General features: G+C 40.2%; 1 protein-coding gene across 7 annotated transcripts in view; it reads left to right on the forward strand.

Annotated features, from left to right (window-relative positions):
- The window catches only part of SMG1 (SMG1 nonsense mediated mRNA decay associated PI3K related kinase), a 98,973-nt gene that overhangs the window by 58,227 nt on the left and 15,153 nt on the right, over window positions 1–25,593 (forward strand). For all 7 annotated transcript variants that reach the window (XM_042922077.1, XM_042922070.1, XM_042922073.1 and 4 more), the window contains 25 exons: window positions 320–467; window positions 841–1,000; window positions 1,875–1,995; window positions 5,370–5,618; window positions 6,154–6,438; window positions 8,263–8,407; window positions 8,538–8,676; window positions 9,629–9,859; window positions 9,962–10,139; window positions 10,666–10,827; window positions 11,368–11,585; window positions 11,915–12,069; window positions 13,513–13,735; window positions 15,622–15,868; window positions 16,272–16,501; window positions 17,821–18,069; window positions 18,571–18,709; window positions 18,797–18,906; window positions 19,027–19,245; window positions 20,055–20,245; window positions 21,207–21,379; window positions 21,532–21,811; window positions 22,277–22,549; window positions 22,776–23,010; window positions 23,275–23,501. In XM_042922077.1, coding sequence (XP_042778011.1) covers window positions 320–467; window positions 841–1,000; window positions 1,875–1,995; window positions 5,370–5,618; window positions 6,154–6,438; window positions 8,263–8,407; window positions 8,538–8,676; window positions 9,629–9,859; window positions 9,962–10,139; window positions 10,666–10,827; window positions 11,368–11,585; window positions 11,915–12,069; window positions 13,513–13,735; window positions 15,622–15,868; window positions 16,272–16,501; window positions 17,821–18,069; window positions 18,571–18,709; window positions 18,797–18,906; window positions 19,027–19,245; window positions 20,055–20,245; window positions 21,207–21,379; window positions 21,532–21,811; window positions 22,277–22,549; window positions 22,776–23,010; window positions 23,275–23,501 — 4,987 coding nt within the window. The remainder of the gene's footprint in view (window positions 1–319; window positions 468–840; window positions 1,001–1,874; window positions 1,996–5,369; window positions 5,619–6,153; window positions 6,439–8,262; window positions 8,408–8,537; window positions 8,677–9,628; window positions 9,860–9,961; window positions 10,140–10,665; window positions 10,828–11,367; window positions 11,586–11,914; window positions 12,070–13,512; window positions 13,736–15,621; window positions 15,869–16,271; window positions 16,502–17,820; window positions 18,070–18,570; window positions 18,710–18,796; window positions 18,907–19,026; window positions 19,246–20,054; window positions 20,246–21,206; window positions 21,380–21,531; window positions 21,812–22,276; window positions 22,550–22,775; window positions 23,011–23,274; window positions 23,502–25,593) is intronic.

The following is a 25,593-nucleotide window of genomic DNA, read 5'->3' on the forward strand; positions in this document are numbered from 1 at the left end:
TGTGTTAGCACCGCTTTGCCAAATTCAGTAAGGTTTGCAAAATAGGTGTAGATTTGCCCCTTTAAAATGTAGCGTATGTTGGTTTATTGATTTTCGAACTTGGGAAATCAGCTGATTTGGGTGGGTGTGAGATATAATTTGAATGCAGACTGTGACTTTTATATAGCTCTCAGAAATGCTTCATCATAGTGTTCAGCTGGCTGAGCTTAAATACGAAAGAATGTATTCATCAGTGATAACTTTTTAATACTGTTAAAATGTCTTCTCATTCTTAACACGTTAAAAACAACTTAGCGGAATTTATTTAACTTCTCTGTAGATATGAAAAAACTGCTTCCTAACATGTTAAGCCCAGATCCAAAGGAACTTCAGAAATCGATTGAGGTTCAGTTGTTGCGAAGTTCTGTTTGTTTGGCAACTGCTTTAAACCATATAGAACAAGACCAGAAGTGGCAGTCCATAACTGAGTAAGTTTAATCCGAAGGAGGTTAATGTGCGCTGTGTGTACCATATGGTGAATGTACGTACTTGGCGATGAATCACTTAACAGTTCGCTACAATGCTAGTTAGTCATGATAGCTTCGTTTTCGTTGTAGAAGTCACGTGAAACGTGAGTGCCCCTTGCCAGCATATATAGAGGTTGAAACTAAATAAACTGTAGAAATCCACAGAAGCATGTCTTGACTTGCTTGTGTCATTTTACTAAAGGGCAGACAGCTCTTCTTCCTTTCCCCTCTTTGGATGCCACTGTGGTAGCATCTTATCAAACTGCCTTATCTCTTCAGTGATTACCGGCTGGAAAATCTCATTTGTTAATTAACAGTATATATTTTGTTTCAGAAATGTGGTAAAGTACTTGAAGCAAACCTCCCGCATAGCTATTGGACCCCTGAGACTTTCTACTTTAACGGTTTCACAGTCTCTGCCAGTTCTAAGTACCTTACAGCTGTATTGCTCTTCTGCTCTGGAGAACACAGTTTCTAACAGACTTTCAACAGAGGTGTGTATGTGTGTATTTTTATCAGGATATTTTTGTGAACATTAATAGGCATTTGTGTAGAAAAAGATTTCTTTGAAAAAAAATTTTTTTTTAATTTTTAAAATAGTATTTGTAGCATTTGTTGGACAAGGTAGTAAATACAGAAATCCAAAATGCCATTTTCAGGTACATTTTCATTTGAGAAGTGTATGAGGTAGATGGAGGAAGTAAAGATAGAGAGTTTTAAGGACGGCTAATTGCTTAATTTTTTCCTTTGCTTTGTTTGTTTGTTTGTTTTTGGAAGAAGAGCTAGTGTATGTAAATATATTTCCGTTTGACAGGTGTTACAAATTTTAGATTTGATTAGCGAAGATACCCGCAAGGTGCCTGGCTGGCTAGGTGGTAGAGCATGCGACTTTTGATCTCCAGATCTTGAGTTCAAGCTCCGTGTTGGATGAAGAACATACTTTAAAAAAACAAAAACAAAAAAAAAAAAAACAACACCCCATCCTTCTCCCAGATAGGGGACAGTTTAACCAAAGATGGGCCCTTCCCAAGGGAATTAGAATCTTTGAGAATCTGCTAATAAAGTAGTAGTTTTATGTTTCTCTGTAATCTAACTTCTGTTTTATAGTTAATATGCTTGTGTTTATTTTTATAAAAATGTGCTTTATTGATAAATTGGACTTGATTTTTTCTTTCTTTTTAAGGCAAAGCAAAGATTTATCTTAGACTGTCTCTTTTCCTCTTGTGATTAGAAGATAAAATGAAGAAAGGGGGGAGTTGAATAGACAAGTAGAGCTGAGTAGCTGGTTTAAGGGGATGCAGGTTAACTCGGTCTACAAACATGCATGGAGTCTGTTTGCATTAAGTAGTTTTGGTTTTTCTCTGGCAGGATTGTCTTATTCCACTCTTCAGTGAAGCTCTGCGTTCATGTAAACAGCATGATGTGAGGCCGTGGATGCAGGCCTTAAGATATACCATGTACCAGAGTCAGTTGTTGGAGAAGATAAAAGGTAATTGGCTTGGATTTTTTTAATAGCTTTGATTGAGATATGATTTACACATTTGGCACGTACAGATCCATGAGTTTTGACAGATCTTTACCACCAGTTCATTCAAGATCTAGAACATTTATATCACCGCAAAAAGTTTTTCTTATGCCTCTACCCATTCGCCTCTCCCATGTGTCCTGTCCTGGGCAAGTGCTGATTTGTTTCCTGTCACTGTAGATTAGACCTGTCGTAACTAAAGTTTTGTATAAATGGGATCATACAACTCTGTTGTGTCTGGGTTCTTTTCGGCATTTTATTTTTAAGTTTCACCTGTGTTGCGTGTATCAGTAGTGTGATCCTTTGTGTTGTTGAGTAGTGTCCATTTGATGGATGCACCATAATTTATCTGGTTCTTTGGATAGATCCTGGAGTTGTTTTAAAATGTGGGCTATTATGTGTAGAGCCACAGTGAAATTCATGTACAGGTCTCTGGGTGGACATATATTTGTGTTTTCTCTTGAGTAAATGCCTGTTAGTGAAATTGTTGGGTCGTAATGGTTCAACGTTAAAAATAAGTTGGCGAGTTCTTAGAACGTGTTTGTACATTTTACATTTCTTCTTGTGTCTCTATCTTTGGTGGTGTTGGTCTTTAATTTTAGTCACCTGGCACCAGTGTATAGTAGTATTTCATTGCGGTTTTGTTTGCATTTTCCTGATGATTAATGAGATTGAGCCTCTTCATTTGCATAGTGACCACTGTGTATCTTACTTTTTAAAGTGTTTAAATCTTGTCCGTTTTTAGTTAAGTCATAAACTTGTTTATTTGTTCTGGATATGAATTCTTTGTCAGATATAATGGACTGTGGATGTTAAGTTTTAAACACTCCAAATGAGTTGACAATTAGTATTTGTATAAATATTAGTAGATCTCATTTTTTTTTTTTTTTAATTTTTTTTTAAGGTTTATTTATTTTTGAGACAGAGACAGAGCATGAACGGGGGAGGGTCAGAGAGAGGGAGACACAGAATCTGAAACAGGCTCCAGGCTCTGAGCTGTCAGCACAGAGCCCGACGCGGGGCTCGAACTCACGGACCGCGAGATCATGACCTGAGCCGAAGTCGGCCGCCCAATGGACCAAGCCACCCAGGCGCCCCAGTAGATCTCATTTTTAAGAAAGAAACGTCTCTTATGTTAAAAGGGTGTTAGCAATTTATTGCTTGAAAATGGAAAAGTTGCCAGAATTCTGTAGAATTGTAGTTGAAAATTGCGGTAGCTAAGATTACTGAATACATTTGAGTATTAAATTTCAGGGGGACCTGGGTGGCTCATTCAGTTAAGCTCCCAACTCTTGATTTTGGCTCAGGCCATGATCTCACGGTTTGTGAGATCAAGCCCTGTGTCAGGGCTCTACACTGACAGCACAAAGCTTGCTTGGGATTCTCTCTCTTCCCTTCTCTCTTTGCCTCCCCCACTGGCACGCCCACGTGCGCTTTCTTTCTCTCCCTCTCTCAAAATAAATAAACATTAAAAAAAAAATAATTTCAAGTAAGGTAATGCTGGGGTGTGGACTCGCATTGCAGAGTGATTACTGGGAACTGTGACTCTCCTGGACTCTCAGTGCTGTATATATTTGGGTTGGATTGTTAGCCCAACTTTTGCAAATGGAAGGACCTTAGGGCAAGTCATTAAACTTCTGAGTCACATTCCCTTTCAGTTCTGGGTATTGCCTTGCTGAGGAGATTCTTGTAAGGATTGTGGGAGATGAGATAAGGCATATAAAAGCCCTGATGCAGAGCATGGCATATAGTAGGACTACAAATACCATCTTCTTTCTCATCCTTCCCATATTGAACAAGTTTTAAAATTGGGAATAAAAAGTCAGTAACTCAGCGGTTATATTTGAGACAAAACTCCACTCCACCTTGCCTTTTTTTCTTCGGCAAGTGCTTATGAAGTGTGTGCTTTGTGCCAGGTATTGTGCTCGAAGTTGGGATGTAATGGTGAACAAGACTGTTTTCTCCATTCCTAAAACCAAAGGGATTCTAGAGTCTAGCAGGGAAAACTGACGTCGTGCAAGGAACAGCAGTGGTGTGCTGAATGGAAGTGCACGTACATGGTGCTGAAAGAACATAAAACAAGAGCACCGATTTAATCCTAAGAATCAGTCGGAAAAGGATTTGGGGAAGAAGTAACATTTAATCTGATACCCGAGAGAGGTAGAGATGAGAAGGAAGGTGGTGGACCATTTGGCTGGAAAAAACATGGGAAGGCCAGTGGCAATAATGAAAGATTCTTAGGTGACTCAGTTTGCCTAAGGGAGAATGGGAAGAGAGGAAGCTGAAGGAGACTGAGATTGGAATGAAATGTAAGGCATCAGTGCCTTTCAAGGCAAATTCAGGAGTTGGGATTTTGGGCAGTGGGAAGCCTTCAGAGGGAAGTTAAGTGTTCAGGTTTATCTTTGTATAAGATGACTTCAGTTGCAGGTTGGAGAATGGACTAGAAGAGGAGAAGACTGGGGGCAGAGGGACCCATTAGGCTAAAGTCCCTGCTAAAGGTAACCAAGGTAGTGTGATAGGGATAGACAAAAAGTAGATGTGATAGGAGGGCTGAAAGTGAAGTCCTGTGACGGCTGCCAGGCATCTGCTCAGGTAGCCAGGTTGATTATGTTCCTCAAGAAAGGAAAAACAGGAGAAGGAAGTAGAGTGTTTGGAGGGTGGCAGAAAATGGATTTAACTTGACACAGTTTGAAGTACCCTTGAAATGCCTGACTGTAGGTGAACTGGTAGGCAGGTGGGACTCAGATGTCAGGTCTGGGCTCAAGATGAAGACTCCACAGTCCTCAGCATTTGCATGGTAATTGAAACTACAGAAGCAAATGATACTGTCCAGGGAGAATATGCAGAGTAAGAATAGTAGAAAGCCTAGGATCGACCCCTAGGAACATCAGTTTTAATGGATGGGTAGTAGAGAGGAAGGAGGCTGAAGGTTCATCAGAAAGGTAGGAGTAAACTCGGAGAGAATGGCGTGATAAAAGGGCAGAGGGTACTTCTACACGAAGGAGGGTGGTCTAGCTTTACCCTCACTTCCCACCCTTTGTCCTGAGCCCTTTACTAAAAAGATCTAGAAACTGAAAAGCCGATCTCTTAGAGTGAATCATTTTTACTTTTGTCAGCTTCATTGTATACATTTATTCCAATAAACATTTATTGTCTGTTGTATGCCAAGCACCATGCTAGCTGCTAGGGATTTAAAGACGGTGAAAAATGAGTTATCTTGATTTAAGGAGGTGGTAGGGAAGGGAAAATAAATAGTTGGGGAAGAATTTTTGGCCATGTTTCCATGCAGTCTGCGACTAGACCCATCAAGGACTAATGAAACGTTTTCTTCTCTCCAGAACAAACAGTTCCAATTAGAAGCCATCTGATGGAATTAGGTCTAACAGCAGCAAAATTTGCTAGAAAACGAGGGAATGTGTCACTTGCAACAAGACTGCTGGCACAGTGTAGTGAGGTTCAGCTGGGAAAGACTACCACTGCTCAGGATTTAGTCCAGCATTTTAAAAAACTATCAACTCAAGGTCAAGTGGATGAAAAATGGGGGCCTGAACTTGACATTGAAAAAACCAAATTGCTGTATACAGCAGGTTAGTAAAATGAACTGTGGTTAGTATATGACAAAATAAAAATCATGTGTATGAATGGTAATGTGTATGATGTAAGGCAATAAAAGTTGGGTTTTTTTCAGCTGTGGCACAACATTTGTGTCCTGAATAATAAATTACCTGTAATTGACTTATCTCTATAATTTGGGGCTTTTATTTTTATTTATTTATTTATTTGTTTGTTTGTTTATTTATTTTAATATATGAAATTTATTGTCAAATTGGTTTCCATACAACACCCAGTGCTCATCCCAAAAGGTGCCCTCCTCAATACCCATCCCCCACCCTCTCCTCCCTCCCACCCCCCATCAACCCTCAGTTTGTTCTCAGTTTTTAACAGTCTCTTATGCTTTGGCTCTCTAATTTGGGGCTTTTAAAAGAGGCAATTTTGGTGTATTCAAGTAAGAAATGTTTCTGGAGATCATTGATTACCACTGAATTTACATTGTCACTTTACCCTGAAATACTGTTAATCGTTTGCATATAAAACTAAGGTCTGATTTTTGGTTTTCTGTAGGCCAGTCAACACACGCAATGGAAATGTTGAGTTCTTGTGCCATATCTTTCTGCAAGTCTGCCAAAGCTGAATATGCGGTTGCCAAGTCCATTCTGACACTAGCCAAATGGATCCAGGCAGAATGGAAAGAAATTTCAGGGCAGCTGAAACAGGTTTATAGAGCTCAGCAACAGCAAAACTTCACAGGTCTTTCTACTTTGTCTAAAAACATACTCGCTTTAATAGAACTGCCATCTGTTAATACGATGGAAGAAGAATATCCTCGGATAGAGAGCGAATCTACAGGTAGGATATCTTTATTTTATTAGCTTTAAAATATTAATTTTAGGGGCGCCTGGGTGGCTCAGTCAGTTAAGCGTCCGACTTTGGCTCAGGTCATGATCTCGTGTTTCATGAGTTCAAGCCCCGCATCGGGCTCTGTGCTGACAGCTCAGAGCCTGGAGCCTGCTTTGGATTCTCCCCTGCTTGTGCTCTCTCTCTGTCCCTCAAAAAATGAATGAGTGTTAAAAAAATTTTTTTTAAATATTAATTTTAGAAGTTATTTCTCCCTGTTTTAAAGTTTACAATGTTATACTGGCTGTAATTTGCCACAGAAATTGTTTCTATGGAAATTTAGCGTATTTTACTGCCTGGAAGTAAGTAAAACACATTTCTTTAGTATCTAATGCTACCGTGCAAGTCACTTAAAACTCTGCCCACCAGGCCTTCCCTAACCACGGTGCTTTTATGCACTTAGATGTTTTTGCTGGCAAGACGGCCCTGCCCCAGAAAGCTAAATGTCACCACACACTAGAAGGAGCAACAAAGACAGATAATAGTAGCCTGTGGTCTCCTTGGGTGATAGAGCACAGAAACTACTGAAAGATGAAAGTTTCACATTTTGACACTAGTGCTAATAATAGGGTACTTGACAAATAGGGTAGTTAATTCAGTGTTGGAGAGCCTGTTATGGTAGGTACCGTTGTCCATGTTTTACAGAGTGGGAGATAATTAACCTTTTTGCCAAAGCATGAGAATATACTTTCATTATTGTTGTTATGAAGCATAGGACTTTGATTTCTTACATTGGTTTTATGAAATCATTCTCATCTGTATATTATATAGTCTTGATATAAGGGATATGTCTGGTGACTGTTATAAATCTTACATTGGCATATGACATTCTAGCAGGTGATTTCTTTACTTCTGAACTGTGGATAAAGACATTTACCTCATGAATTTCTGATTGAATGAGATTGTATACTTAGCACCTATGTATTACTTTTCCCAGAATGCTTCAACTTAATCTAATCACAAGGAAGTAACCAGTCATATCCATAATTCAAGACATTGCACAACACATCTGACACCTGAACTTTTTTTTTTTTCAATATATGAAGTTTATTGTCAAATTGGTTTCCATACAACACCCAATGCTCATCCCAAAAGGTGCCCTCCTCAATACCCATCACCCACTCTCCCCTCCCTCCCACCCCCCATCAACCCTCAGTTTGTTCTCAGTTTTTAAGAGTCTCTTATGCTTTGGCTGTCTTCCACTCTAACCTCTTTTTTTTTTTTCCTTTTCCTTCCCCTCCCCCATGGGTTTCTGTTAAGTTTCTCAGGATCCACATAAGAGTGAAACCATATGGTATCTGTCTTTCTCTCTATGGGTTATTTCACTTAGTATAACACTCTCTAGTTCCATCCATGTTGCTACAAAGGGCCATATTTCATTCTTTCTCATTGCCATGTAGTACTCCATTGTGTATATAAACCACAATTTTTTTATCCATTCGTCAGTTGATGGACATTTAGGCTCTTTGCATAATTTACACCTGAACTGTTTTTATGTAAAGTGTCGTAAAAGATATTTATGTGGTTTACAGGGTGATAATTTAAGCCGACTTGGGAAGCTGAGTGGTTGATTTCAGTTTATTAGCCTTTTCAAAAAGCGTAGTAGGAAATGTGTTCCTTTGTCAAATTTTGCACTGTGATATTCTGGAACTTACTGATAGCTTACAGATAATAAAACCCCAAAATGTTAATGGGAGTGCCGTTAGAAATTTATGAATGTAGCATTGCTGAGTTCTTTCATTATTTTTATTTTTATTTTTTTGTCCATCATGGCAGTGCATATTGGAGTTGGAGAGCCTGACTTCATTTTGGGACAGTTGTATCACCTGTCTTCAGTACAGGCACCTGAAGTAGCCAAATCCTGGGCAGCATTGGCTAGTTGGGCTTATAGGTGGGGCAGAAAGGTAGTTGACAATGCCAGGTACGTATGTCAAAATGTGTAACTTAGCTAATGCATTGCAAAATAGAGACAAAATGTCTGCTGACAGGTTTTGGTAACTTGACATGGCATGTTTTGATAGCTGCAGCTAGTGACTTGTTTATTTTTATAGTCAGGGAGAAGGTGTTCGTCTGCTGCCTAGAGAAAAATCTGAAGTTCAGAATCTGCTTCCAGACACTATAACTGAGGAAGAAAAAGAGAGGATTTATGGTATTCTCGGACAGGCTGTCTGTCGGCCAGCGGGGATTCAGGCAAGGAAAATATGATGTAGTGTTGGGAGAAATGGTGTCAGGATCACGGTTTTAATTCATTGATTTCGAGGAGGTTGATCTTATATATACTTGATTAAATATTGAATAGGGTTTAGGCAGTTTTTGTTACAAATCAGAACTTTGAGTTTTAAAACGAAAGTGAGTTATGATACTTTTCTAAGAAAAATGTAATTTCTTGAGAAATCATTTCTTTAAGGTCCTGTTATTAAAATAGGTGAAGTTTGTTTTATGGGAATGAAATTTCTCTTTTAGGTGTTTTGATCAGAAATTAGGTTCTTAACACTAGCTTGGGACCTTTTTAAACTACACGAGTGCCTGCATACCACCCCAGATAGCTGAGTGGGACATATGCGCACGTATTTAAGCTTACTAGGTGATTGTACTTCACAGCCAGAGTTGAAACCTAGTGAACTAAACGAGCTGTAGGATTTATTCCCTCTCTGCTCAGAGTTCTGTCAATTCTAGAATGTCATAACTACTGAGTAGATACAGACTTTAAAAGTTGGGATTTTATTCGCTGACCTAACCTCGTCTTGCTCTGGACTTCAGCATGTATCGCTGTCTGCCAGAGCTGGTGTTCTGTACATGCCCAGTACTATGAAGAGAGCAGGGTCTGTTGTGAGTGAATTCTGTGAACATTTAGCCTCAACCTTCTGAACAGATTATGTTTAATGTTCTGCCGGCAGAACATCACATTATAATTTGGAAGCGTTTAAGGTGCAAAACACCGGAGTTGTCTTCATTAGCTACGTTAGTAAAACATCATACAGAGGAGTGTATTGATACTGGTTTAGCATGTATAAAATTAAGTGTGAAGTAATTGAATTTTCCATCAACGAGAAAAATGCTTTTGTAGAATAGGAAAATCATATACCTTTTTTCCCCTTTTCAGTTTGTGTTCAATAGCATTTTATGCCCAAATTTTCTTCAGGATGAAGATATAACGCTTCAGATAACAGAAGGTGAAGATAACGAGGAAGACGACATGGTTGATGTTATCTGGCGTCAGTTAATATCCAGCTGCCCGTGGCTTTCAGAACTTGATGAAAGTGCAACAGAAGGAGTTATTAAAGTGTGGAGGAAAGTTGTAGATCGAATCTTCAGCCTCTACAAGCTGTCTTGCAGTGCATATTTTACCTTCCTTAAACTCAACGCTGGGCAGGTAGGTAGCACACTGTTCTGTTCTGAGAAAGTGTATTTGACATCTCTCACCTAGCAGACGAAAACGGTATTCTTGTTTCTGCCTTTCATCTTTTGCCCTTAGATTCCCTTAGATGAAGACGACCCTAGGCTACATTTAAGTCACAGAGCAGAGCAGAGCACTGATGATGTGATTGTGATGGCCACCCTGCGCCTGCTCAGATTGCTCGTGAAACATGCCGGCGAGCTTAGGCAGTATCTGGAACGTGGCTTGGAAACAACACCTACTGCTCCATGGAGAGGTAAGGGTCTAAATAAAATGTTTCAGGAAAATTATTTCTGGGTAGGAGATAGAAGACAATTTAAAAAATGGTAGTTCCTTTATGTTTATTATTTGAATGTGTTACAGAGTAGCTACACTAGTGATAGAATATGTGACCTGTACGTTACATGTTCTTGTCTCCCACCTTTCAGAGAACTAGAAGGCTGAGAAGCAGGAGCTTTATGCATGCAAGATGAATTTTGGAGATACTGGTGAAAATAACTTTTAAAAAAATTTTATATGCCGGGTGTTAAAAAATGATCTGTGTCTGTCTTTTACAGGCATTCTTAGAAAATACATTTGGCCAGAACATTGTTGAATTGCTCTGTACCCTAACCAAACGTGCAAATCAGGAGCTATTGTTAGGGTTCTTTGTTATTAATACAGAGAGGAATTTGAGGCTCTTAGAACTGATGCTGACATATGTCAGGTTTTACGCGTTTGCATCTACTGTGTTGACAGTTTTTAATAACTTTAAAGTATCTTTCTTTCTTCTTATCCTGAAGGAATTATTCCACAGCTTTTCTCACGCTTAAACCATCCTGAAGTATATGTGCGCCAGAGTATTTGTAACCTCCTCTGCCGAGTGGCTCAAGATTCCCCACATCTCATACTGTACCCTGCAATAGTGGGCACCATATCACTTAGTACTGAATCACAGGCTTCAGGTATGGAATATTAAAACACTGCTACTCTGCTCTAAATATAAAGTCTTTTGCAAGGAATGTCTGTTAGGTAAACTTTTTGAGCTTTATGTTACAGCGTTGGGGAGTTCATACTTTTTTCGAGAATAAATAATAATAATAATAATTACGGTTTATTGAGATAGTAACTGCTGAGTCCCACAGTGGGGCATGTTCTTTACATGCGACCTTCAGCCTTAGAGTAACCCATTCAGACTTGGAGAAATCAGATTCCCTGATGAGTTGAGTAAATGGTGGATAAGGAGGAAATGAAGCTCAGAGGGCTCTGGCTGTGAGAAAGCTTTGTGTGCTGAGGCTCATTTATTTATTTTTTCATTTATCTTCTACTTGCTTATAATATTAATAAATACAAGGCAGAAGATCCATGATTTTTGGTCATTTTAATGCACAGAAGGCAAATTAAAGTGAGTGCCCTTGGAGTCAAATAGATTACCGATGTTTTTCTTAACATACGCGCATAGGAGAAACTTCCAAAGTGTACCTTATTCTTGCATTTTCTCATAGGAAATAAGTTTTCCTCTGCAATTCCAACTTTACTTGGCAATATTCAAGGAGAAGAATTGCTGGTTTCTGAATGTGAGGGAGGAAGTCCTCCTGCCTCTCAGGATAGCAACAAGGATGAACCTAAAAGTGGATTAAATGAAGACCAGGCCATGATGCAGGATTGCTACAGCAAAATTGTCGATAAACTGTCCTCTGCAAACCCAACCATGGTGTTACAGGTACAGAAAAGCACAATTCATATGTTTTAAAACAGCTTTTATTATATTCTCCCCCTCCCCATAAAACAACCTAGAACCCATCCATAAACACTGTCATGGAAACCGTATTTGAAGAACAAAAAAACCTTTAGAGTTTTTACTCTAAATGAGCTTTTACAAGTCAGTACCGGTTTTACAAATCAGTATTGATAGAATCACTAATCAAGGTTCTCTGCTCGTAGAATGAATCAAAGATGCACACAGTGAACGTGTAATTCCTAGTGTTTGCAGAACTGTGCTGGGTGTGTGGACTTGTAGCTGAGCGTATTTGGATGTACCATGTGTCGCAGGTTCAGATGCTTGTGGCTGAGCTGCGCAGGGTCACTGTTCTCTGGGATGAGCTCTGGTTGGGAGTTCTGTTACAGCAACATATGTATGTCCTGAGACGAATCCAGCAGCTGGAAGATGAGGTGAAGAGAGTGCAGAACAACAACACCTTACGCAAGTACGTTTTCATACGCTTTTACTCTGAAAACAAAGCCGCTCCCTGCCCCCCTCCCCGCTTGTAACGTAAAATACACAAGACATAAAGTTTGTTACTTTAACCAGTTTTAAGTGTAATTCAGTCACAGTAAGCGTGTGTCCGGTGTTGTGCAACTATCACTCCTGTTCATTTCCAGAACTTATTCATCCCAGACATAAGCTCTGTACTCATTAAACACTAACCTTCCATGGCTCCTTAACCCTAGCCCCTCTTTACCACTACTCTACTTTTTGTCTCTGAATTTGACTCCTCCGAGCACCTCATGTAAGTGCAGTCAGAGGTATTTGTCCTTTTGTGCCTGGCGTGTTTCCCTTCGCATGTTTGGAGGTTCATCCATGTTGTGGCATATGTGAGAATTTCCTTTTATCGCCGAATAATATTCCATTGTATGGATATACCTCATTTAGTTCATGCCATCATCTCTCAGTGGACATTTGGGTTGCTTTTTGGTGAACATCAGTGTGCAAGTATCTGTTGGACTCCGTTTTCAGTTATTTTGTGTATGATCCAATGGATTTGCCTGGGTCATATTGTTACTCTATGTTTGAATTACAGAGGAACCACCAGAGGAACTGGTGCTGTTTTCCTGCATCAGTTTACATTCCTGCCACAAGTGCTCAAGAGTTCCAGTTTCTCCACATACTTGCCAATATTTGTCATTTCTTGTTTTTTTATATAGTAGCCATCCTGATGGGTGTGAAGTGGTATCTGCTTGTGGTTTTGACTCGCATCTCCCTAACGACTAGTGATGTTGAGCCTCTTTTCATGTGCCTTTTGATCATTTGAATAGCTTCTTTGGAGAAATGTCTATTCAAATCTTTTGCTCAGTTTTGAATTTGAGTTGTTGGGAATTTTTTTTGTTATTTTAGGAGTTCTCTCTGTAATTCTCAATATTAACCCCCTTTCACATGTATGATTTGCAAATATTTTCTCCCCTTTTGTGCGTTCTTTTCAGTCTCTTAATAGTATCTTTTGATGCACGAAATTGCTCCTTCTCCTTAATAGATCTTTTGATATAGTAGCCCGGTTTTTCTGTTTTGCCTTTTGTTGAGAAATTGTTGCCAAATCCAGCGGCCAGAAGCCTTTCCTCTACATTTTTTTTCCTAAGAGTTTTAAAGTCTTAGCTCTTAAGGTCTTTGATCCATTTTGAGTTATTTTTTCGCATGTCGTATAAGGAAGGTAAGGGTCTGGCTTCATTCTTTTGCAAGTGGATGTCCAGTTTTCCCAGTACCAGTTGTTGAAAAAAGCTTCCTCTTTCATGTGCTGGATATTTTACAGTGCTGTGTTAGTAAGTTATTTTGCCAGTATTTTATTTATTTAGCTTACTCTCTGATAGTATTTACTTGCACTTGATGCATTTAAACTGTTCCATGTTTGTAAAACTCTTTATGCCTCCCTGGCCAGAGAAGAGAAAATTGCTATCATGCGGGAAAAGCACACGGCTTTGATGAAGCCCATTGTGTTCGCTTTGGAGCATGTGAGGAGCATCACCGCGGCCCCTGCGGAGACACCTCATGAAAAGTGGTTTCAGGATAACTATGGTGAAGCAATTGAAAATGCTCTTGAAAAACTGAAGACACCCTCCAATCCCGCAAAGCCTGGAAGCAGCTGGATTCCCTTTAAAGAGGTACAGAAAAATCTCAAGAATGCTACTAGAATGGGAAATTCCGTATGAGATACAGAATTTAAATATGGGGACTCTCCTTACTTGCAATGTGAGAGAAGACTTTTGTAGGCCCCTAGAAGGCAACCTATGACCAGTTGCTTATAAGAAATGTGGAGAAAGAAAGGTGTTTTCTTTATTTGGAGAATTTGGCGGTGAGTGTGCCTAGGGCAGCAAACTTTTATCTGTAGAGGGTTCACACTAAGGAAGAATATACTGTAAAAAATTAACCAAGGAAGAGGTCTGGCCTCGAACTAAATATTGATTGCTTGCTTTATTGTCTTCATAAAGATTATAAAATTTAACCTTGTACCTATATAGTTTTCTTTGGGGTGGGTATTGAATATTCCTCTCTTTTTTTGTTATTAAATATTTCTAACAGACAAAATGTTCACATGGAACAACATCAATTTTTATAAGTAACTGTTTTGAAATGGGTTTTGCATAGGCTACTTGGGGATGATTAGCGTTTTTAAATATTTGAGAATCCTGTCTTTTATGTTTTGGTCCCCTTAATTGTGTGTTTTCTTTGACCTGGTACAGCAACAGCACCATTATTTTAGGAGAACATTTATCATGTAGCTTTTTCTTTCTTTCATTCTCTCTTTCTCTATCCCTTACCTTACTCCTAATTTCCTTACTTTAGCAGTGAGAAAACTATTAAAAGACAGTGTAGAAAGAAAGTCCACCTGACTTTAATGAGTAAGTGCAATCTAGAGGAAACTAGAGTACATGCTAAATTCATAGGACGTAAACTAGAAGCACAAGGCTAGAGGGCTAACGTGAAGCCTGAAGTTCATTGTGTGTGTGGCCCAGCCAGACTTGTTTGCTTGTGTTCCATTAGCAGTTCCTTGCTTCTGTGTTTCCTTGTCAATAAATTAACCAAGAAAACCAGAGGAAGAGATGGGAAGAATACTTTAAAAAATAGTTTTTATTTACTGATGCATTTCTAAAGGATGTTTTTAACTTAATATAAATGAGGTTATATACAGTATACCAGTATGTATGTATGTATGTATATGTGTGTGTGTGTGTGTATACATGGTGTATGTGTGTGTGTATGCATGTATGTTTTTATTACTTCCATAATTGATAGATTAGCATTGGGTTTTTTTTTCTTTTTTTTTAATGGTCCATCCATATTTTGTATGCAGGTGAACATTGATCTAATATGGGAAAATGACACAGTGTATCCATTGTCCTGTCATGGATACTTGGGGTGTTCCCAGTTGTATTTTTCCCTTTATGGAACAAAGCTCGCTAAGGATTGATTACACATTTTTCACATGAAAGCAGAACCCAGAGTTCATTAATTCAGGTGCACATTATTGAGTTAGCTGCAAGCAGGGATACACCTACATATGCTATTCACTCCCTGCGAATTATTAGAGGGGGTTGTGGTGTTATTCTACATACTTTAAGTGGTCAGAGCTCTAACAGTGTATCTATTTGATAGCCAACAGCTGTCAGTTACATCCGCTCTATTGTGAGGACTTAATTGATTTGTTTTGGCACTGATCAAACATAGCTTAACAGTGGGGGGATTAGCTTGTTAGAAGCTCTGAATTTTGCTTCTGAATTAGTGCTTTCTTTCCATCTGCTGGGATTTCATTGCTTGTTTGGACAGAGAAGTTGGTCTGAACAAAGTAAAAATCACCTAGGTCACATCTGCACACCACTATTTCCCTTCTCAGGATGGCCCAAATACATAACGTCAAATAAGGATAGGCACTACAATAAGAAGTATCTGTGTTGGTATGTTAAGTGCACTTTTATGCCAGTTGAATGTGGAAGAAAATAAGTGCTGTAATGATAACATGAACTTGTTTTTCCCCATCTCCTAAATATAGATAATGCTGAGTTTGCAACAGAGAGCACAGAAACGTGCAAGTTACATCTTGCGTCTTGAAGAAATCAGCCCCTGGCTGGCTGCCATGACTAACACTGAAATTGCTCTTCCTGGAGAGGTGTCAGCTAGAGACACTGTCACAATCCACAGTGTGGGCGGAACCATCACCATCTTACCTACCAAAACCAAGCCAAAGAAACTTCTCTTTCTGGGGTCAGATGGGAAAAGCTATCCTTACCTTTTCAAAGGTGGGATTTAAAAGAAGAGCATTAATCTGATTAATCTGATTTTGTGTGTGAAATGTGATGGGAGAGGATTGTTGCAGGTGAATAGCCTGGCCGTGATTTTGAATAGCAGTGGTTGGAGGCTGTGTAGTAAGATTTTTCCATTTCCTACTGTCTCTTTGCTTAAGAACTTATATAAGCAGAAATGAGGTACAGCTAATAATGCTAGTGTCTTGATACCTTGTGACTAAATGGAATGTTCTCTAATGCTGTCATTGTGCTTCTTTGGCTCTCAGTTTTTGACTGCTTCTGTTAACTGAGAAGAAACACAAAAGTGTATGTTTGTAAGCCCCATGCCCCTCCACCCCATTGCACTTTACACCCATGTGGTCACCACTCTAGCTACTTTTACCTTTTGTTTCCATAGGATTGGAAGATTTACATCTGGATGAGAGAATAATGCAATTCCTGTCTATTGTGAATACCATGTTTGCTACAATCAATCGCCAGGAAACGCCCCGTTTCCATGCCCGACACTATTCTGTAACACCGCTAGGAACACGATCAGGACTAATCCAGTGGGTGGATGGAGCCACACCTTTATTTGGTCTTTACAAACGATGGCAACAACGGGAGGCCGCCTTACAAGCACAGAAGGTTGATTAAAACTCAAATATGCATATACTTTTATTTGAATATATATAAAAAAGCATATTAGTCTCTTGTTCTGTGTGAAATGCTTACAGGCTACTGTTCTTGAGTGTTTTGGAAAGTTTATATGTTACAGAATAGACTTAAGGTATCTGGGAAAGTGTTTCTGAGGCACATTTTATAAAAACTTAAGAGGAAGAAATGGTGACATTTGACAGTCTTGTTCTAGACAAATATAGGGGGGAGCAGGTAGGATGGTAGTATGGTCATTAATCACTCAGTAAGTTGATATTTAACATCTTGATGCTTTTTTTATTGGGCTTAACTAGGGTCTTTTAAGTTAAACTTATAATAAACAGCTTGGAAACCCAGGTTCTTTTAAATTAAGGATGTAAATAATAAACAACTTTATATTTAGGGTTAATTATGTGATTTTGTGACTGGGAAATTTATGATTTTGGTTTAGACTAGGGATTCAATTTAGCATTAATTGTAGCTAAGTACCTGTGTGTTGAGTATATGCCAGGAACAGTACCAAGTGCTAGAGACATACAAGGTAAGTTTTCTAGTCTGAACTTCAGGATTCCATATCTAGCCAAAACAATCTAATTAGGTTAGGTATAGGAAGGAACAAGAGTTTGAAAGGAGTCGAATTTAAAAAATAAGCGTAGAAGACTACAGAACAATTATTGGGGGGGGTAGATTAGTGATGGGAATTAGGGACTACCTAAATATTTGTCTGAATGTTGTTAAATGACTTGATCAGTGAAGAATGAAATTTGTGCATTCATTAATGATAGATTTGAAGTTTATTTTGAGAGAGGGAGCAAGAACGCACACGTGTGGGGGAGGGGCAGAAACAGGGAGAAAGAGAGAATCCCAAGCAGGCTCCAGACTGTCAGCACAGCGTCTCACCTGGGGCTTGAACTCAAAAACCATGAGATCATGACCTGAGCCAAAGAAATCAAAAGTAGGATGCTTAACCTACTGAGTCACTCAGGCATTCCAAATTAACGACTAATTTTAAATAGAATTGTATGTTACAAAGAAGAATGTAAATTGGATGTTGAGTTTGAATTGAACCTCGAGAAAATAGAACAGTAGACCAAGTTTCCAGTAAAGTCATAGTAGTTAATTAAGAGAAAGATGTGTAGATTGTAAGAAAGATGGAACTTCCAGAAGAATTACCTGTTTGGTGTGTATAAATTGGCTAGATAGATGGAGAATGCCACTCAAAAATCAGTTTTTAACATACTACTTTATATTGCAAGTAACCTTTGTTTAAATAAAGTTAATTTTTTTTCTTAAAAAAAATTTTTTTTAAGGCCCAAGATTCCTACCAAACTCCTCAGAATCCGGGAATTGTACCTCGTCCTAGTGAACTTTATTATAGTAAAATTGGCCCTGCTTTAAAAGCAGTTGGACTTAGTTTGGATGTGTCCCGACGAGATTGGCCTCTTCATGTAATGAAGGCGGTATTAGAAGAGTTAATGGAGGCCACCCCCCCAAATCTCCTTGCTAAAGAGCTTTGGTCATCTTGTACCACCCCTGACGAATGGTGGAGAGTCACACAGGTATGTGTTTTGTTTGGGACTGTAATCAATATTGCTGTTTCTTTTGCCTGTTTCCTATCTTGTGTGTGTTGTTCACCGTCCTTCTCTTCCCCCTTGTCTCCCTCCAGACGTGGAAATTCGAGAACTGTATTTGAATCTTAGGTGCACTTATTTTTATGAGGCGTGGCCATAACTGTGTGTGGGCAGAACAGAGGGGATTATGGATGGAATGAAAGAATAAAAACTTGAGAAAAGGAAAAACTAGGGAGACTGAAAATAGTTTGATTTTTAAATCCAGCATTCTGATACTGAGCACGACCAACAGGGACCACAGTGTTGTGTGCTGCTGCTCAGCGCAGAGCCTCCGTGACCGCTCATAGCAGCCCCGAGGAGTGCCAGCTAGTTAGAAATGAGGGAGCGGGGTTATGGTGTTGGGAATTTTGAAGCGTCCAGTCTGTGTTGGAAGGAGATTTGCTGATGGTGTTACAGCCTGCTCTCCCCACCCTTTACCCTCTTGTTTAGTCTTACGCCAGATCTACTGCAGTCATGTCTATGGTCGGATACATAATTGGCCTTGGAGACAGACATCTGGATAACGTTCTCATAGATATGACGACTGGAGAGGTGGTTCACATAGACTACAACGTTTGCTTCGAAAAAGGTAAAATCAAATTGGACTTTTTACATTTACGTGTGGGTCAGATGTTTTTGGTGAAAGGACAAAAACAGAACCATTTGTCTTTTCAAGGTAAAAGCCTTAGAGTTCCTGAGAAGGTCCCTTTCCGAATGACACAGAACATTGAAACGGCACTGGGTGTAACTGGAGTAGAAGGTGTTTTTAGGCTTTCATGCGAGCAGGTACACTGTTTCTCTCCACCTTTTCACGTACCTGTTAAATTAACAGATCTTGTGGAATGAAAGACTGCATTTCAGTGAGGAACCTGGGGGAAAGCCTGATTGAAACTTCTCTAAAAACAGGTTCTACACATTATGCGGCGTGGCAGAGAGACTCTGCTGACTTTGCTGGAGGCCTTTGTGTATGACCCTCTGGTGGACTGGACGGCTGGGGGCGAGGCCGGGTTTGCTGGCGCTGTGTACGGTGGAGGCGGCCAGCAGGCCGAGAGCAAGCAGAGCAAGAGAGAGATGGAGCGAGAGATCACCCGCAGCCTCTTTTCTTCCAGAGTAGCTGAAATTAAGGTGAGGGCAGTGACAGTCACCGCCTTTTATTAGTGTTAACATGTCCATCAAAAAGTGGGTGAAACTCTGTTGATTTAGTTATTTTCATAGGAATAGTATTTTTTTTTAATGTTTATTTTTTCAGCAGGGGGGCAGAGAGCGAGGGAGGCACAGAATCTGAAGCAGGCCCTAGACTCCGAGCTTTTGGCACAGAGCCCGACTTGGGGCTCGAACCCACGAGCCGCGGGATCCTCACCTGAGCTGAAGTCAGATGTGTAGCCAACTGAGCCACCCACGTGCCTCTAAAGCTATCTTTAAAAAAATTTTTTTTGGATGACTGTCATGTACAACATTGAAAGGGCAGCGGAATAGGGCGATTTGATGTCTTATTAGTAGGAAATGCTGCCAACACATTTGTGTTGTGCACAAAGGCACACGACCACACTCCCGTTTGTTGGAGATGGGTTCATGAATTGAAAAAACTTAGACCTTTTTTAATACACTGCAGTGTGTTTACCAGTGACTATTTTAGGTGTTCTTTAATTAGATAGCCTCCCGTCAGTCTTAATCTTAGTATTGTGGTAGCCAGTGATGCCAACACTGTTTTGTGTGCCTTGGTGGTAACTACATGGTATTGTGGGATTTGAGTCCCCGTTTACTACAGCTGTGTGAACTTGAACGCCCTGCTTATCTTTATTTGTAAAATGCAGGTGATACCATCACCCTGTCAGGGTCAGGGTGTTCATCTAACACGTTCCTTCTGGCACGTGTCATGCTGTCTCACAGTTGACCCTGTAAGAATCTTTCTAATCATAATTATCTTTCTACAGGTGAACTGGTTTAAGAACAGGGATGAGATGCTGGTTGTGCTTCCCAAGCTGGACAGCAGCTTAGATGAATACCTAAGTTTGCAGGAGCAACTGACAGATGTGGAAAAACTACAGGGCAAACTGCTAGAAGAAATAGAGTTTCTAGAAGGAGCGGAAGGAGTGGACCATCCTTCTCACACTCTGCAACACAGGTTTAAAAGTGTTGAACTCTTGTTTGTTTAAAAAAAAAAAAAAAAAAGTTTTTTTAATGTTTATGAATTTTAGAGAGAGGGAGGGAGGGAAGGAGAGAGAGGGAGAAACAGAGCATGAGAGAGGGAGGGACAAAGAGAGAGGGAGGCAAAGAATATGAAGTGGGCTCCAGGCTCCAAGCTGTCAGCACAGAACCCGTGAACTGTGAGATCATGACCTGAGAGCCCAAGTCAGATGTTTAACTGACAGCCACCGAGGAGCCCCAAGCTCTTGTTTCTTAATATTTGCCATGAAGGAAAATTTTCACATTTGTGTAAACATTGTCAACCTGATTTAGAATTATTACAGCAGTTTACATAAATGATAAAAATACTCCCAAGGACTGCAGTTTCAAAATGTTAATGCACAAAAATTCATTTAAATTTTCTGCTTTTTTATATTCACATGTTTGAGCATGTAACTATGGGAGATGGGTGGGTATAGTGGTTAGAATATGAACTTGGATTCAGGCAAACCTGGGGTTTCTCTCTACAGTCTGTGTCTGAGTCCTTATTCATTAGTACAGTGGCAGGTATGTTATCCACTTTGCTGAGTTAAGCATTAAACTAGAATGATCTAAGTGAATGAACCTCGTACAGAGTAGGTAGGTGCTCAGTAAGCGGTACATATGCAGATGCAACACATTGCACGGGTCTGTGAGATTCAAAAGATCTGTCAACCTTCTTGTCTTTTATGCTGAAGAGAACTCAAAACCTGGAAGGTATGGTAGAATTTTATTTAGAATGTTGTGAGTATAGTTGAGAGAGTTACGGGAAAAATCAGAGAAGTAAGGTATTATGTTTGAGCACTGCCCTCAAGATTGAAAAGGGAGCTTACTAGGCAGTCCCAAGTTTGAGCAAAATCAAGGTTATGAAAGTACGTAGAAGAAAGAACCAATTAAAAAACGTTTTCCCTTCCTATTAGGTATTCTGAACACACTCAACTACAGACTCAGCAAAGGGCTGTTCAGGAAGCAATCCAGGTGAAGCTCAATGAATTTGAACAGTGGATAACACATTATCAGGCTGCGTTCAGTAATTTAGAAGCAACACAGCTTGCAAGTTTGCTTCAGGAGATCAGCACACAAATGGACCTTGGTATGGGTTTTGATTTATTTTAGATACACACGTGAGCCTGTGAATCTGGGGTTGTTTTGTTATGTGTGGGGTTCTGCTTTGTGCTCCTTGCAGTGACTGCTGGGTGGGAGGGAATAGTTGCACTGGTATTAATAGTCCTCTTTCACCAAAAGGTCCTCCGAGCTATGTGCCAGCGACAGCCTTTCTACAGAATGCCGGCCAGGCCCACTTGATCAGCCAGTGCGAGCAGCTGGAGGGGGAGGTGGGTGCCCTTCTCCAGCAGCGGCGCTCCGTGCTCCGGGGCTGCCTGGAGCAGCTGCATCACTATGCGACCGTGGCTCTGCAGTACCCCAAGGCCATATTTCAGAAACATCGGATTGAACAGTGGAAGACCTGGATGGAAGAGCTCATCTGTAACATCACAGTAGAGCGCTGTCAAGAGCTCTACAGGAAGTGAGTTGGGCATGCTTCATTTGCTTAACTTCTAGTGCGATTGGAAGCAAAGCTGTGTTCAAATGATTATCATTATGTGTGCATGATATTTCATTTTTTCTGCGAGAATGGGTTGATGGATGGGGTTTTAAACGGAGTCACTTTTTTCTTGGTTTGAGGAGAATCTAAGCTCATGCTTTCCCTCCTAAGACAGTGTGGTTTTCCTCATTAAATAAAGTGGATCCCAGTGTCGGAGTCTCTTTAGCCACTGACGGGGATCTGGGTCAAGAGAGCTAAACTCAAACATTGATCTGTCCCTTATTAACAAGTCATCTTGGAAAGTTACTTCAGTTCCTAAGACTTGGCTGTAAAAATGGAAATCACGATTTCTCCTGTTTAAGGTTTGAGGATCATATGCGATACCCCATGTCGCCCTGGGTCCAGTGTGGTTGTGTTGTAAACAAGCGCCTCTCTCTGGTTTTATAGATACGAAATGCAGTATGCCCCCCAGCCCCCCCCAACAGTGTGTCAGTTCATCACTGCCACCGAAATGACTCTGCAGCGGTATGCAGCCGACATCAACAGCAGGCTTATTAGGCAAGTGGAACGCTTGAAACAGGAAGCTGTCACTGTGCCTGTCTGTGAAGATCAGTTGAAAGAAATTGAACGTTGTATTAAAGTTTTTCTTCACGAGAATGGAGAAGAAGGATCTTTGAGTCTAGCGAGTGTTATTATTTCGGCCCTTTGTACCCTCACAAGGTGAGTCAGCCAGCCTCCTGTGGAGACCGTTTCGTTGTCTTGAAAACATTGATGTTTATTTGCGATTTCACTGGTCTTTTGTTTAATCCCCAACTTAAGGTATTCTGTACTGTCCTGGGTCTTGCTTGACGTCACAACTGCTTTACTTCCTTTCCAGTGTTGAGGCATTCGCTTTTGTGAGTGAGGGTAGCTGGGTCGGTTTCACTGTACAAATATTTGAGTTTAGGCGGAACCTGATGATGGAAGGTGCAGCTTCAAGCGCGGGAGAGCAGCTGGTGGATCTGACCTCTCGGGACGGAGCCTGGTTCCTGGAGGAGCTCTGCAGCATGAGCGGGAACGTCACGTGCCTGGTGCAGTTACTGAAGCAGTGCCACCTGGTGCCGCAGGACTTAGACATCCCGAACCCCCTGGAAGCTTCTGAGGCAGTTCACCTGGCCAATGGAGTATACACCTCCCTTCAGGTGAGCACTTTTAAGTTAGCTTAAAGTTGATGAATTTGTTTTAGATCAGTTGAACACCGTACTTCTTACATCTTTGGTTCAGAAAGGCAATTTGACTTCTCCCCTTTTAATCCTGCTTCATTGGTCACTTAAAGATCCCTGAGAGGTTTGTGGCCATATGTTGGTTATAGTTGCATAAGTTCTTAATATATGGCATTAAGCCTGTAAATGTATAACTTATCTGAACTCAGAAAACATTAAAATATATTTCTCACATATTTATAGGAATTAAATTCAAATTTCCGGCAAATCATATTTCCAGAAGCACTGAGATGTTTGATGAAAGGAGAGTACACATTAGAAAGTATGCTTCATGAGCTGGACAGTCTTATTGAGCAGACCACTGATGGCGTTCCCCTGCAGACTCTAGTTGAATCTCTTCAGGCCTACTTAAGAAATGCAGCTATGGGACTCGAGGAAGAAACACATGCTCATTACATCGATGTAGCCAGGCAAGTGAATGCTAGCTGTGCAGTTTTCTTGGGAAAGAGATGGGGAAGCCAGATAAAGGGGTTCTGAGCTCTTATTCTACTCTGAGTTCAGTTTTAATTTTACAGCAGATACAATTACTTGCAAATGTGTACTTATCTTTAAAAAACTTTTATTTGGGAATAACTACAGGTTCTCAGGAAGTTGTAAAAACCGTGTGCAGGGACATCTCGCTCACGCTTCATCCATCCTGCGGCGTTAGCATCTTGCCTACTGATGGGCTGTGGCAGCACCGCGAAAGGGATGTTGCCGCGGTCAGCAGGGCTTCCTGAGGTTTCACCAGTTACTCACGCGCTTGTTTGTGTGTGTGTAGCTCTGTGCCGTTCTAACACATACACGACGCGTGCGTGGGTGGTGTTTCACCATGTGAATACACACGGAGTGGAGTGTAGTATTTTTTAAGCCAGCCCTCAGAACTCCATGAAATCACATGGGCCAGTTTAGTTAGCTAATGGAGTATATGGCTCACTTCAGGTGAAGGCTTTTAAATTTGCTTAAATTTTATTAAGTTTGTTTTAGATACTGAACGCTGTGTTTTTCATCTCATAAATCCAGAAAAACAGTTTGACCTTGGAACCTGTAAAGGTTGGGTGGTTCCTTCAGCCATGCACTATCCCCATGGTTTAAGCCCCTTTATCTCTGGTGACTCAAGACCTCTTTCTTTGGCATTCTCGTGTCCAGTTGACCCCAGAAAGTATAATTGAGAGAGCTGAAATGGATTGACCTGCCGTGCTTCCTCCATGAGAAAATTCAAAGATTAAAGAAAGTAGAATAGTAGAATGAACCTTTGTTTTACCCCTTTGGGTATTATCTGCATCTGTTTAAGTGGTTTAAATTATTTGTTTAAATTGTACCGCCCTGGGACGCCTGGGTGGCTCAGTCGGCTAAGGGTCCAACTTCGGCTCAGGTCATGATCTCGCAGTTCATGGGTTTGAGCTCCGGGTGATGATCTGTGCTGCTGGCTTGGAGCCCAGAGCCTGCTTTGGATTCTGTGTGTCCCTCTTTCTCTGCCCCTCCCCTGCTCTCTCTCTTTCTCAGAACTAAATAAACATTAAAAAAAAATTTTTTTTTTAAATTGTACTACCCCAATTAGTTTGAAGCAGGTATCTTTTCATTCTTAAATACTGTAGGAAGTATATGTATCTAAAATATAAACTTATTTTTCTTAAAAAAAATTTTTTTTTTAATGTTTATTTTGAGAGAGAGGGAGACCCAGAATCTGAAGCAGGCTCCAGGCTCTGAGCTGTCAGCACAGAACCCAATGCAAGGCTTGAACTCACAAACTGTGAGATCATGAACTGAGCTGAAGTTGGACGCTGAACCAACCGACCCACTCAGGAGCCCCTCAACTTATTTTTCTTAATCATGGTGCTGCTACTTGACCTAAAATGTTAACATTAATTTTTAGTGTTTTCTGCAGTCACAGTTTTCCTATTTTATGTTTACTTGTAGTTACTTCACCATACAATAAAAAAGAGTGTAATTATTATAAATGTCAGCTAGACAATGGTTTAGATTATTTGCCTAACATCTTTATCATTTAATTTTTAGCATTATTTCAAATGTGAAATGTAGATCAGTACACCTTTCTTTCTCACTGTATTTCAGCCCTCATTTATCTCCCTTTAATATCTAATTCAGATTTCCCTTACCTCAAATGGATGATTGTCCACTGTTTTGTATGAGTTGGGTGACTATCTTCATGCTTGGTTCTGTTACAGCTTATATTTATTTGTACCTTGTTTTGGAGAAACTTTCATCATCTTAAGGAAAATTTTATAGCATGTTGTAGCTCTTTTTTCCATTAGAAATTGCTCTGGTTAGAGAAAGACAGATACCATATGTTTTCACTCTTATGTGGATCCTGAGAAACTTAACAGAAACCCATGGGGGAGGGAAAGGGAAAAAAAAAAAAAAGAGGTTAGAGTGGGAGAGAGACAAAGCATAAGAGACTCTTAAAAACTGAGAACAAACTGAGGGTTGATGGGGGGTGGGAGGGAAGGGAGGGTAGGTGATGGGTATTGAAGAGGGCATCTTTTGGGATGAGCACTGGGT

Source organism: Panthera leo, chromosome E3 (assembly GCF_018350215.1).
Source record: "Panthera leo isolate Ple1 chromosome E3, P.leo_Ple1_pat1.1, whole genome shotgun sequence".
Taxonomy (NCBI): Eukaryota; Metazoa; Chordata; class Mammalia; order Carnivora; family Felidae; genus Panthera; species Panthera leo.